General features: G+C 39.0%; 1 protein-coding gene across 5 annotated transcripts in view; it reads right to left on the bottom strand.

Annotated features, from left to right (window-relative positions):
- Ssh2 (slingshot protein phosphatase 2) overlaps positions 1–12911 on the bottom strand; it is a 231152-nt gene that overhangs the window by 23491 nt on the left and 194750 nt on the right. For all 5 annotated transcript variants that reach the window (XM_031351152.1, XM_031351157.1, XM_031351153.1 and 2 more), the window contains 4 exons: positions 10795–10989; positions 7134–7227; positions 6843–6971; positions 2479–2525 (listed from right to left, as the gene is read on the bottom strand). In XM_031351152.1, coding sequence (XP_031207012.1) covers positions 2479–2525; positions 6843–6971; positions 7134–7227; positions 10795–10989 — 465 coding nt within the window. The remainder of the gene's footprint in view (positions 1–2478; positions 2526–6842; positions 6972–7133; positions 7228–10794; positions 10990–12911) is intronic.

Raw genomic sequence — 12911 nt, 5'->3', positions numbered from 1 at the left:
TCACTCCGCAGCATGCACACAGACAGATTACTCCACAGCATTGCTCTCACTCCACAGCATGCACACAGGGGGTCACCACAACATTGTTCACAACAGTCAAAAACTGGCAGTCAGAAGATGATATTAGTGGCTTCTAGAGATAGGGAAGAAGGAAACCATGATGGAGGCAGCATATATAGTATCTTTCTTGTTTAAAAAAAGTTCTTCATTAATTAGGTACGTTGCGCAACTCAGAAAGTAAACTCCATAAAACTTTAATTACATACTTTAATCGTGTTAACTATATTGCATTATGCATTACCTTCAATAAAATGATTAAAAGTAAAAGCAAGTCCACTCACGTTATTTTTATTTACTTATTTTTTTCAAGACAAAGTCTCTCTATGTAGCTCTCGCTTCCTTGGACCTCTATGTAGAACAGCCTGGCTGAAAACCCAGATCCATTTGCCTTTTCCTCCTGAGTGCTGGGATTAAAGGTGTAAGCTACCATGCCTGGCTAGCTAATTTTATTTAAGATAAAAATGAGGGGCTGGAGAGATGGCTCAGAGGTTTAGACTGCTTGCTGCTCTGGCTTCCTCCTGGACTCTCACATCCAAAATTAATAATAATAACAACAACAAAAATCAAAACCTAATCAGTCTCCTACTTCCAATCTTATACTTCAGTAATGGATCACAGCATCATCTCTAGAGAGACAGGACAAGCTTTCTAGTTCTTTTCATTTCAGAGCTAAATAATGCCCACTACTGGCTGGTACTGTAACTCCTTGAAATTTCTTTGCTGTATCAGACATTATGTGACTTTATATGGAGTAACACTTGGAGTTAGTTTCTAAAGTCATTAGACTATTTGAAAATGACCTTAATGTTAAAACTTGTGCTTTGAAATAACACAAAGCACTAACAGGGATCAGTACATCGTCTTGTAAATAAAGACATATACTAAAGCTTAAGAGGTCTGTACATCTAATCAATCTTTCTTTCCTTCTTGCCATTCCTTCCTTTCTCTTCCTTCCTTCTTTCTTTCTTTCTTTCTTTCTTTCTCTTTCTTTCTTTCTTTCTTTCTTCTTTTTCTGAGACAGAGTTCTGTTTGGTGTGTAGCCCTGGCTGTCGTGGAACTCACTTTGTAGACCAGGCTGGCCTCCAACTCAGAGATTCTCCTGCCTCTGCCTCCTGAGTGCAGTCATTCTGTTGTTGTTTTTTTAATTTAAATCATCTGGCTCTAAAGACAAGAGTCAGTTGTACTCTGCAGTTTAGCCTTCCAAGAGTAAATGGTGGCTCATATTCCACAGTAGGGTGACTGTGGATAGCTACATTCTGTACATTTCAAAAAGCAAGAAGAAAATATTTTGAAGAGTTTTCACCAAAGAGAATTGATAAATGGAGGTGGAAGAGATGGCTTAATGATTAAGAGCACTGGTTGCTCTTTCAGAGAGCTCAGGTTCAATTTCCGGCATCGCAGCTCACAACTATCTGTAACCCCAGTCCCAAGGGATCTGATATACATGCATGCAAAATACCCAAACACATAAACAATAACTTCTTAAAAAAAGAATTGAAAAATGTTCCAGATAAAATGCTTTAATAGAAGAAGAAATGAGTCTTCTCTCCAGCTAGGATTATAGTCTGGTATATGTATATACAATTTGATTATAATGCATGTGGTAAGCAGAGCTATGTGAAATCTCAGATCTCATACTAAATATCATATATTGGTTTTCTAGAATGATAGCTCTTTTAAATTTACAGGATGGTACATTGTCAAAAATTGTCTCAATAAGGAAATGTAAGTGAACTTCTGCAGGTAAGGCAGAATCAGTGTTCTCAGGTGTAACCCGGGTCTTATCATTCATTCACCCTCACCATCATCTTGGTGTGAAGTTCTGAGCTAGGTAGATATAAATTCAAAGATGAAGATGTGGTCTCTGCCTTTAAAAGCTCTAGGCCAATCCTTACTAGTTAGAAAATTTCAAGTTATACTTATTTTTATATCTTCAACTAAGCAACTATTTTTCTTACTTGGAATTTTTTTGTGTGAAAACTAGAAGTTCATTTTAGCAATTGTAAACATCTTTCTTGTCAGAAGAAAGTAGGGAGTGTGCATGGCACTGATTGCGACCTCTGACTCTTGGTCTATCAAGGCAATCAGAAATGAGTCATTCTCTTCTTCCTCTGGCCTAGGCGAGCGCTATCAATGAACTACACTTCTAGCAACTACATCTGATTTTTAAAGAGTACCAAACACTTGGGCATTTGTTTTTCAAAGCCTTTCAATTAATACAACTGATCTTTCTTGGGAGGGAAGAGGATCAAACAGTTGAGAGAATGACTGTTCTGATTATCGTAAAATTATACCTGAGTACTCAAAGCCACTCTAAGGATTAAAGTTACCCATTGATACTTCTTTGACAGGAAAATATAAAGATTAAACAGGGACTTCTGTTATACAGGGGTGTCAGCAATCGCTCTGTGTGCTCACCCTCGGTTCTGCAAGTCCTCTAAGTTCGAGGCATTCCATTCTGAGCCCTGCGGAGCCAAAGAGACAAGGTTAGTGAGTAAACACAGCATCTGAAAAGGAATACTGGGGAGACAGAGGTTCTACAAAGTGACTCAATGCCTCTTAGTACCAGGAGCTTAATGTCATCACATCTAGTTTTTATTTATGAGAGTGCAAAAAATTATCCTTTCCTGGGGGTGGGGTTAGCAAGTGTGTGCACATATGTGAACAGACAAGTGTCACGTGTATATGTGGTGCTCAATTTCTAGAAGAGGACAACTTCTAGGAGTTGGTTCTTGCCTTCCACCATGTATGTTGTGGGGGTCAAATTCAGGTTGTCAGGCTTTGGGCTAAGTGTCTTTACCACTAAGTCATCTTGCTGGCTCCAGTGATTTCAAACTTCAGAACCTACTGTTTTATCTCCTAAGTACTGGGATTACAGAGGGGCATCAGTAAATCAGCTTACATGGTGTTGGGAACTGAGCACAGTTCTGTGTTCAGGTTAGGCAAACACTCTATTAATTGAGGTACATCTCTAACCATAATTTATTTTTTATAATTTTATCTTTTTTTTTAAATTAGATTTTCTCTTTATTTACATGTCATATGATATCTCCTTTCCTGGTCCTGGTTTCCCCTCCGAAAAAAAAAGAAAAAAAAAAAAAAACCCTGTTCCCTCCCCCCTCCCCTTGCTCAACAACCCACCCTCTCTCGCTTCCTGGCCCTGGCATTCCCCCTACACTGGGGCATAGAACCTTCAAAGGACCAGGGGCCTCTTCTCCAATTCATGACCGTCTAGGCCATCCTCTGCTACATATGCAGCTGGAGCCATGAGTCCCACCATGTGTACTCTTTGGTTGGTGGTTTAGTCCCTGGGAGCTCTGAGGGTACTGGTCAGTTCATATTATTGTTCATAATTTTATCTTATTATATGTGTGTATGTATATATACATGTGTGTTAATGTGGGTGTATTCATGGCATGGCATGACTTCCACACAGGAGGTCATACAAGGGGACAACTTGAAAGAGCCTTTTTTTTTTTAAAGATTTATTTATTTATTTATTATATGTAAGTACACTGTAGCTATCTTCAGACACACCAGAAGAGGGCATCTGATCTCATTACAGATGTTTGTGGGCTACTATGTGGTTGCTGGTATTTGAACTCAAGACCTTCAGGAGAGCAGTCGGTGCTCTTACCGGATGAGCCATCTCATTAGCCCAGCCTTTACTCTCTTACCATGTTGGTTCTGGTGATTGACCTCAGGTCATTAGGTATGGTAGCAAGTGTCTTTACCTACTGAGCCATCTTGCTGGTCCCTGGATTTTCCCTTTAAGAGAAGTTTATGGCATACACTTCCAGTTGAGGATCAAAAATTAAGAATATAAAAAAAGTGGCCCATTTAATACTACACTATTTCTCTGTCCTACCACAAGTATAAGCAGCTTGTAGCTGAATTCTTATTTGAAAACTCCCTTCTAGAAAGGATCTGTAATGTCAAATCTTGAAAAAGATAACCAGTAATAAAAATTCTGACACTTTATTCATAAGCAAGATTACTCTGTGTCCAATACTTGTTTCCCTTGCTCAGCTAAAAGAAAAAGTTGCTATTCTGCAAAAGGTCTCTATTCACATGTAGGTTTTTCTCAGCCAAATCGGACAGGCTCCAGGAGAGCTGTTGATACTAAAATCTGGTTGGGCAAAGGCTGCCAGCAAGAGAAATTGTACAATCTTATAGGAATTTAGATGAATCTTTTCCCTAATAATAACCGGGCTACCCACCAATCAACTTCATTGCAGATTTTCTTTGAACTATGTTCTAAACATTCCTTCTCCATATCAGCTGATATTTTTCTGAATAAACAGATCTCAGTGCAGTATACTGCAGATAAACAGATCGCAGTGCAGTATACTGCAGATAAACAGATCACAGTGCAGTATACTGCAGAGTTGAGCATTCTTCCAGAGTGAGGGAAAGTTGCTGCCTCTCCTCAAAGTCTGGTTGAGCTCCAGGCATGGCAACTATGCATGAAATAACTTTGAGAAAAGTAATTCTACAACTTGAAACTAGAATGGATCTCTTTTTTCTATTCCAATTGCTAGGAAAGTATATGCTCACTGGAGAAGAAGACAGAGGACATGTGGCACAAACTGTGAGGAAGCCATCAAATTAAGCATAAGATGTTTACAACACCTTTCAAGCACTTATTTTCCATGTTGAATAAGGTTAAATTTTAGAATTCTATTTGGAAATTATTTCCTTAAATATGAAAATTATTCATACCTTTAATCGCAACACTCAGGAGGCAGAGGCAGGCACATCTCTGAGTTTGAGGCCAGCCTAATCTACAGAGTAAGTTTCAGGACAGCCAGACTTACATAGAGAAACCCAGTCTCAAAAAACCAAAACCAGACCAAACAAAAACAAAACAAAAATTAAAATTTCACAATGGAAAAAAAATGTCTAATCTTTAGAAAACCAAACTGTTTGTCAAACTGAAGAGATTTTTTTTCTTTATATTCAAAACTAAGTGCACAAATACATACTTTAAAAGTAAAAACTCTAGGGGCTGGAGAGATGGCTCAATGGGTAAGGAGACTTGTTGCTTTTCTAGAGGACCTTGGTTCAGTTCCCAGCACCCACAGGGTGGCTTACAACCATCTGTCCATAATTCTAGTTCCAGGGATTTGGTGTTATCTTCTGGCCTCTGTATCAACATGTATACAGGCATATATATACACATAAAAAGAAAATAAAACAGGTAAGAAATCTACATTGGGTATGACAGCCTATGCCTGTAATCCATTCCTCAGAAGCACTAGAGAAGAAGAGCCCCTGCAGTAATTTCATAGCTGCAGTCCATAGGACTCAAAGTAGAGACATGCATGTTCTACAATGTCAAGCTTTCAATGGAACCAAATCTGACTGCATGGTATCAGAGTGCAGTAACCCACTTTAGTCAGTTTCTGTGTGCCTATCCTTCTTCTATCCCTTTCCTGGCTTCTAATCAGTTCAGTTCACGCATGTGCTCATTAGAAATTGGAAGTACCATATTGCTGGATAGAGGTAGTACTGGCCTTTCAATGGATAAGGATAAGATGCATTTGAAACATACCTGGCCAAAATACATGGGAAGTAGAAACAAAAATGACATTTTAGTATTCTTCTTTGCTTTTAAATATCTTTGTTAACCTTGTTCCTACTACTATGTACACATGAAACTAGAGCTCTTCAACCTTAGAGGCCTTCCTAGCTACTCTTGCTCTGTGTGTCTTCCTTGAGACATTACAGGTCACTGAATGGGAATTACGAAGAACAACTTTTTGTTATTGACTTCTTGGTAATCATGAAAAATAACTTGAGGGCTCAAGATGCGGTGACATGGTTTTATATGCTTAAAACTCGATGGCTGAGGATGTAGATCAATGATAGAACACATGCTTAACACGTGCAAGGATAGGGATTGGATCCTTAGCACTCTAAACAATAGCTAAGCAAATACAGCCCAACAGACTTTCTGTTACAAGCCCCATCTGCTCTGATGAGTTGTATTAAGTCTTAAATAGATTCAGTAGAAAGATATAAAAATCATCCTATTTAGATATATTATATGAAAACCACAGGAGACTGACTCTGAAAACAGATGGCATATTAATAACCTAGAGGAAGAAAGCCTTGGTTTGTAAAGTTCTCACTACATTCAAGGTTTTTGTTTGTTTGTTTGTTTTTTGGTTTTTTTTTTTTGAGACAGCATTTCTCTGTCTCTGGCTGTCCTGGCACTCACTCTGTAGACCAGGCTGGCCTCGAACTCAGAAATCTGCCTGCCTCTGCCTTCCAAGTGCTGGGATTACAGGCGTGCGCCACCACTGCTCAGCTACACTCAAGTTTTAATCCGCATACAAATCCATTGAAAAAGGAACTCGAAAGGTATGAGCAGCAGCAAAACTTTATGTAACATTCCTACCATACAATACACGTAAATTACATTAAAAGCACAACTAATATAATGTTAGTGACATTAAAAGTTTTTTTAGATTTATTTTATTCGCATGAGTGTTTTGTCTGCCTGATCTCCTGCGTACCAGACAAATGCTTGGTAGCTGTAGAGGCCAGGAGGGAGCTTCAGATCCCCAGGAGCTGGAGTAACAGATGGTTTTAACTATGTGGGTGCTGGGAATTGAATCTGGGTCCTTTGCATGGAAAATAAGTACTCTTAACCACTGAGCCATCTTTCCAGTCCAGTTATATTTTGTTTAAATATAATAAAGCAACAATTTCTTTCCTTCCTGTCTTGAGTCCAAAGCTAGTTTCAAAATACCAGTTAAAGTGTTTTAAAAACTTACCAGGAACACATGCTCAAATATCTGTGTAGGACTATCCATCTGACCAAGGATCACTATCATTTCATTATCTATGAATTCCTTAAATTCTCGCAAGTTGCACACCATCTGCATTTCCAACTCTGTGCGTATCTGAAACAGAGGTGATGTTCTGTATTATCTGTGTAAGGAATACTTTAAAAACTTGGGAGAATTTTAGCACAGAATTATAATAATTCTGATATGATAGCATCCACATTGCCTTTATCTTACTCACTTCTGGCTTTGGAACAATGAGGACGCAAAGTTGCTTACCTCTTTGGAGGTGATATTCTCCAAATCTTTTTGCATCATAATCTCTCTTAATTTGGTCTTAATAAGCCTTTCTGTTCGCTCACGTTCAGTTGGTCTGGGAATAAACAAGTAGTGATTTTTTGTAAACAACTTAATCAAAACAATAAAATTCACCATTGGATTATGTTTCCAAACTATTATTCTTACTCTTATTTATACTACAGAAACAAATGAAAACTGCAGTCGAATACATAATGAGTTTCAGGCCCATGTGGGTATTATATAATGAGACAATTCCTACAACAAAACCAAAAAACAAAGCTAACAATAAGAACACACTCCCAAAGCAAACCACCCAACATTAAAAAAAAAAAAAATATATATATATATATATATATATATATATATAATATAAACATGTAAAAATGACTTGAACAGGTTCTATATGTTTAAACATCTTTGAATACATCATAAAAATACAGATTTATGAAGAAGCAAAGACAAGCTGGGAATATCAAGTGATCTCAAGTTCCTATCAAGTGCCTTTGGATATCATTACTTACTGAGCTAGAATACCAATCTGGGTAGCCTAGTGGTGTGACTCTCAATAGAACTGGACCTTAAAATGCCCTCCTGTTCTGATTATTCATTGCTGCGGGCCTATAAGCTAGGAAAGGAGAACTGATCCATCTTCCTCCAACAAGGCAAATTTTATTGCAAAATGGGCTGTAGAGGTCAGCTATTTGGATGGCATAGTTCCATCCAAAACACCTTCCTCTTCCGGCAACTCTCAGAATGGCTGTGAAAATGTTTATGCTTTTGGAGACAAGGTCTTGCCATGTAGTCCAAGCTGGCCTAGAACCTTCAATCCTCCTGCTTCAGCCTTCCAAGTACTGGGATAAGTGTGTATCACTGCCCTTTCCTTCCTTCTCATTGCTGTAAGTTTTTTATATTCATTTTATAGTTAAGGAAACAGATATGGTAAAAGATACACTGTAATCATATACATTAGCAGGGAAATCAGAGCACTCAGCCTAACCTAGCTCTCTAGCTAAAGCACTGTGTTGTTTTGTCGCCTTCTGACTCGTTACATAAAATTACTCAAGGCCAGATGTGGTGGCACATGCTTTAGTCCCAGCACACTGTTAGAGGCCAACCTGGTCCACATTGCAACTTCTAGGACAGCCAGTGCTACATAGTAAGACCCTGCCTCAAAACAAACAAACAGAGAAACAAAATAAAATAAATCTACTCTTGGAACTTTAATATGAAATCAGCCTAGGAGCAGATTCTTCGGTACTAGAAAAGCATTGGTTCAGAGTGACTAGATGCTTCTCTCTAGAGGCACAGTTTCACATTATGGAGAACTCGAGTACTTTCTATCCCATCTTTGTTCCTACCTACTCAAGGAAGGTGTCTGTTCTGTATTTCCTTATTTAGAAACGGACATGGCCTAAGCCTTCAGGCATCCTGCCTGTTCCTGCCGCTTACAGCCTTATCACTGGCTGCAAAAATAGCCATGGTAATCTCCAAGGCTGCATGCTGCATCTCCACACCCTCGGCTCCACAGCGCAGGCACTCAGCATGAACCACACAGCACACAGCTAACACTGCACTGTTCTCAGTAAGGCATTGCTGTTGTGACTAGGAGGACAATTCTTATCTAGGCTTCATTTTTTCTGGACATGACTAATGTGGAGAAAATGTGTAATGAGAGTCTTCCACTGAAAAGATGTGTTGATAAAAACAGATTTTAGCAGCAGTGTGCATGCATGGGTTCGATTTCCTAGTTAAGCAGTTTTTCTCTGAGTCCTTTACATTCTGAGGTGGAGTAGTTTGGCAGTAGACAGACCCAGGTTTAATCATAGCTCTGATACTTACAGTTGACCTTGAACAAAGTCTTTCTCCTCTCTGAGCCTGGTATAATATTAGGTGTACACTGGGGAACTCCATGTATACATGCCCCTCTTGGATTACAAATATAAACTGTTCTAAGTAAACACTGTAAATACATTTTGGCTTACATTTTCTTGTATTCTATCCTTTTATAGACTTTTAAAGTTAACGTGGGTAGGAAGAGGGCACAGAAAAGGCATTATAGCCCACAAACACTTTCCCCTCTTTGATGCTACTGGAAAAAATGTAAAAATACAGAGAAAACAAAACTAACTAAAACCCACTCTATCCAGATATAACCATGTCCTAGTTAGGATTACTATTGCTGTGATGAAACACCGTGACCAAGAGTGAGTTGGGGAGGAAAGAGTTTATTTGGCTTACACTTCCACATGGCAGTCCTTCATTAAAAGAAGCCAGGACAGGAACTAAAACCCAGCAGGAACCTGGAGGCAGGAGCTGATGCAGAGGCCATGGAGGAGTGCTGCTTACTGGCTTGCCTTATAGCTTGCTCAGCCTGCTGTTTTACAGAACCCAGAACCTCCAGCCCAGGGATGGCACCACCCACAAAGGGCTGGGCCCTCCCCCATCAATTACTACGGAGGAAGAAAATGTCCTCCAGGTTTGCCTATAAGCTGATCTTATGGAGGCATTTTCTCAGTCGAGGTTCCTGCCTTTCGACACCTCTTTGTGTCAAGTTGATATAAAAGCAGCCTGCACGTCATCACTGACACTCTGGTCTGCAGTCTCCATTTAGTCCTTTTCTACAAAGACAATGTAAAGCAATCCCTCTGTGCTACAGATCCAACATCTTCTCAAACAAAATCAGGAAGGGAAAACATTAGTTTACTGATTTTGAAGTATTTATTCTTTATTTTGAGATGGGGTTGGTTCCACTATATATAGTCCAGGCTGGCCTAGGACTTGAAACCCTTCTGCCTCAGTCTCCCAAGTGTGCTGTGTGCTACTATCCCTGGCTGTGTAGAATTTTCTTCTTTATTAAGCTAGATGGAACATCCATTCCTCTGAAACCCACCAACCAGCTTTACAACATGAAATCATGAGGATCACTTTCTACAGATTCTTGTATTTATGGTTACTATGAGATCTTGAAAGGACTAGATCTACTGGAAAGATGGCTCTAGAATCAACAACTTCCTGTTTTTGTTTTTAAATCAAATGATGTTTTGATTGCTTTTTGGCCTAAAATAAAACTACAACTCAATAGAAATAAATTTAACTAGATACTCTTTTAAAGGGATTAGAAACATCATTCTATGTAGCTCTGGATGGCTTAGAACTCATTCTGTAGACCAGGCTGACTTTGAACTCAGATCCACTTGCCTCTGCTTCCTGAGTGCTGGGATTAAAGGTGTGCACCTCCAGTCCCAAAGAGTGTGAACAGCCTCAGTAGCAACAGTAAATGAAAAGAGAGAAGATGTCAACTACTGTTCCTGGGGATTTCATCGTGTTTTCCTTTGAAAGCTTAATTTCTTGGGTAACCCTTCAAAAGCATCTTGCTGTTAACTTACCAAACGATCCTTTCCATAGCCAATTCCTCTAAATTCAAATTTCAAATGAGTGGAATCTGAGTAATAGATTCTTTATAGCATTACATTCTTGATTATGGACACCCCATTGTGCCCAGGAATGAAATTCCTCAGGCCTCTGCAGGTTATAGAAGGAAGGCTATTCTTCCTGTATGACATATGTGGGGTAGGGTTAGTTCCTAAGGAATTTGCTGTTTAGGACATGGGCTTCCACAGTTCTCAGCAAACCAACTTACATGTCTGTGAAGAGGGCTGGAGAGTCAGGCCGATGAGACTGCACATCCTGCATAGCATTCCATTCATTGACTGAGGACTGATCTGAGTTGATATGGCTCTCGTAATAACTCACCCAAGTGAGAAAAAGGCTGCCTGGATAGTAGTTATGCATTCTGGCCACTTCACAAGCCTTGTGCAAACTCTGTAGTGCAGACCTGAAAGATAAGCCTAGAAATGAGCACTATAAAATTATGGGGTACCAAAGGATAAAAATCACTTCTATCTCTGGAGAATTCCCTCCCTTCACAGGAGTCAAGAGACTCTGATCTTGCTTGTATCCTCTAGGCAAGGAGCTGGGGGAGGAGAAGAAAACTGACAACTCCCCAGTGAAAACAGGTCTAGGAAACTATGGCCTCATGTCCTTATCCTTGGACTTATGTTGTGACTGTGTAATTAACAAACAAAAATCTCAACAATTAGCTATTTAAAATTTGTTTCTCTTTGGCACAGAATCTATGATTCTTATGGGCTCCACAAAGATGACATAGGCAGATGCCCTAAGCCACAGGGCGATGTGCTTTGATGTTCAGGGAGTACTGCTCTAATGACATTTACCATTCTTGCTATCTTAGTCTCCTAGTTCTTTAAACCGTTTATTCATTCACATGAGTTACCTTCTAAGAATAGCTCTGGCTACATACACTGAGACTAAATTAGACCTCCTGACTCTGAACTCAGAAACCCAAGAAGGATAAACAAAACTAAAAACTATCTTTTTTTCTACTTATCTACTCTAAAGTCAGAAATGCTAGAAAGTAAACAAAACACACAAAAGAAATGCTACGAAGTAACTTACACAAAACCTAGGACCGTCTACATTTTGTTTATTGGTCTATTTCCAGTGCTTAAAAATAAGACCTAGATTATAGCTGAAGCGCAAATAAATGTCTTATTGGCTATAAACTGATGTTTTTCTCTTAAAGGAAATGTAAGAGAATTCCATGGCCATTCATTTACATACTTTTCTTTATAAGATTTAATTAATTTATTTATTTTACTGTTTTATGTGTGTGAGGATGAACAGTGCCCTGGAACTATAGTTACAGAAGGTTATGAGCCACTGTTGGAGGGCTGGAAATTCAAATTAGGGCCTCTGCAAGAGCAATGAGTATTTTAAACTGTTGAGTCAATGTATAACACCTATAAAATTAAAAAAAAAATTGATGTGTGAGTGGGTACATGTGCCACAGTAGCAAACATTGGGGTCCAGAGGTGAATTTCTGGTGTTAGCTCCCTCTTCAACCAAGAGTATCCTAAGATCACATGCAGGTTGTCAGTCTGGCCAGCAACTTTACCTGCTAAGCCATTTCAAAGGTCTTAGATATTTTTAAAAAATACCTTTAATTTTTTTCCCTTCTTAAGAAAAGTGATCCATGTTCATTTTGAAAAGGCTCTATAGTTGTTCAGGTGTGGTGACTCCTGGCTTTAATCTCAGCACTTCGGAAGTAGAGGCAGGCAGGCAGATCTGAGTTAAGCCAGTTAGGACTACTTAGGGAGTTCCAGGACAACCAGAGCTATATAGAGACTGCCTCCAAGAGTCAAAAACTAAAACCAAAACAAAAAGTTGTATGGTGCTCATATAGCATGCAGGAGGCACTGAGTTTGCTTCTCAGTGCCACAAAATAAACAAAATAAATGGCAGGAATACATTCAATCCCAGCACCACTACTCAGACTTGGTGTTCCTCTTACCCATTCTTGGTCTGTGCAGGCCATCATAAACACTGCAGAGCTGAATTATGCACTTACAACTTGCTCTTCTATTTTACAGCCTGTCATCAACATCTGATTCAATATTCTCCAAGTACATATTTTTTGAGACAGGCTCTCATATAAGCTAGACCTGGCACTCACTATATATAGTTCATTATGAGCCTGAGCTTAGAACTTATCCTATTGGCTTACCCTGCTACTCCTCCAGTATTGGGAATGCTGGTTATGTGCTACAACATTCATTTTTTAATGGTTGCTTAATAGTGGTACATGCGATAAGGAATACTGGCAAAGCACTCTCCAAAAAGGTTACTCTAGTTTATTCTACCAACGGTTAGACATGTTCTTTTTTTTTTTTTTTTTTT

This window comes from Mastomys coucha, unplaced genomic scaffold, assembly GCF_008632895.1.
Source record: "Mastomys coucha isolate ucsf_1 unplaced genomic scaffold, UCSF_Mcou_1 pScaffold5, whole genome shotgun sequence".
Taxonomy (NCBI): Eukaryota; Metazoa; Chordata; class Mammalia; order Rodentia; family Muridae; genus Mastomys; species Mastomys coucha.
The sequence above is the reverse complement of the archived record's forward strand: the minus strand, read 5'-3'. Positions and strand labels throughout refer to the sequence as shown.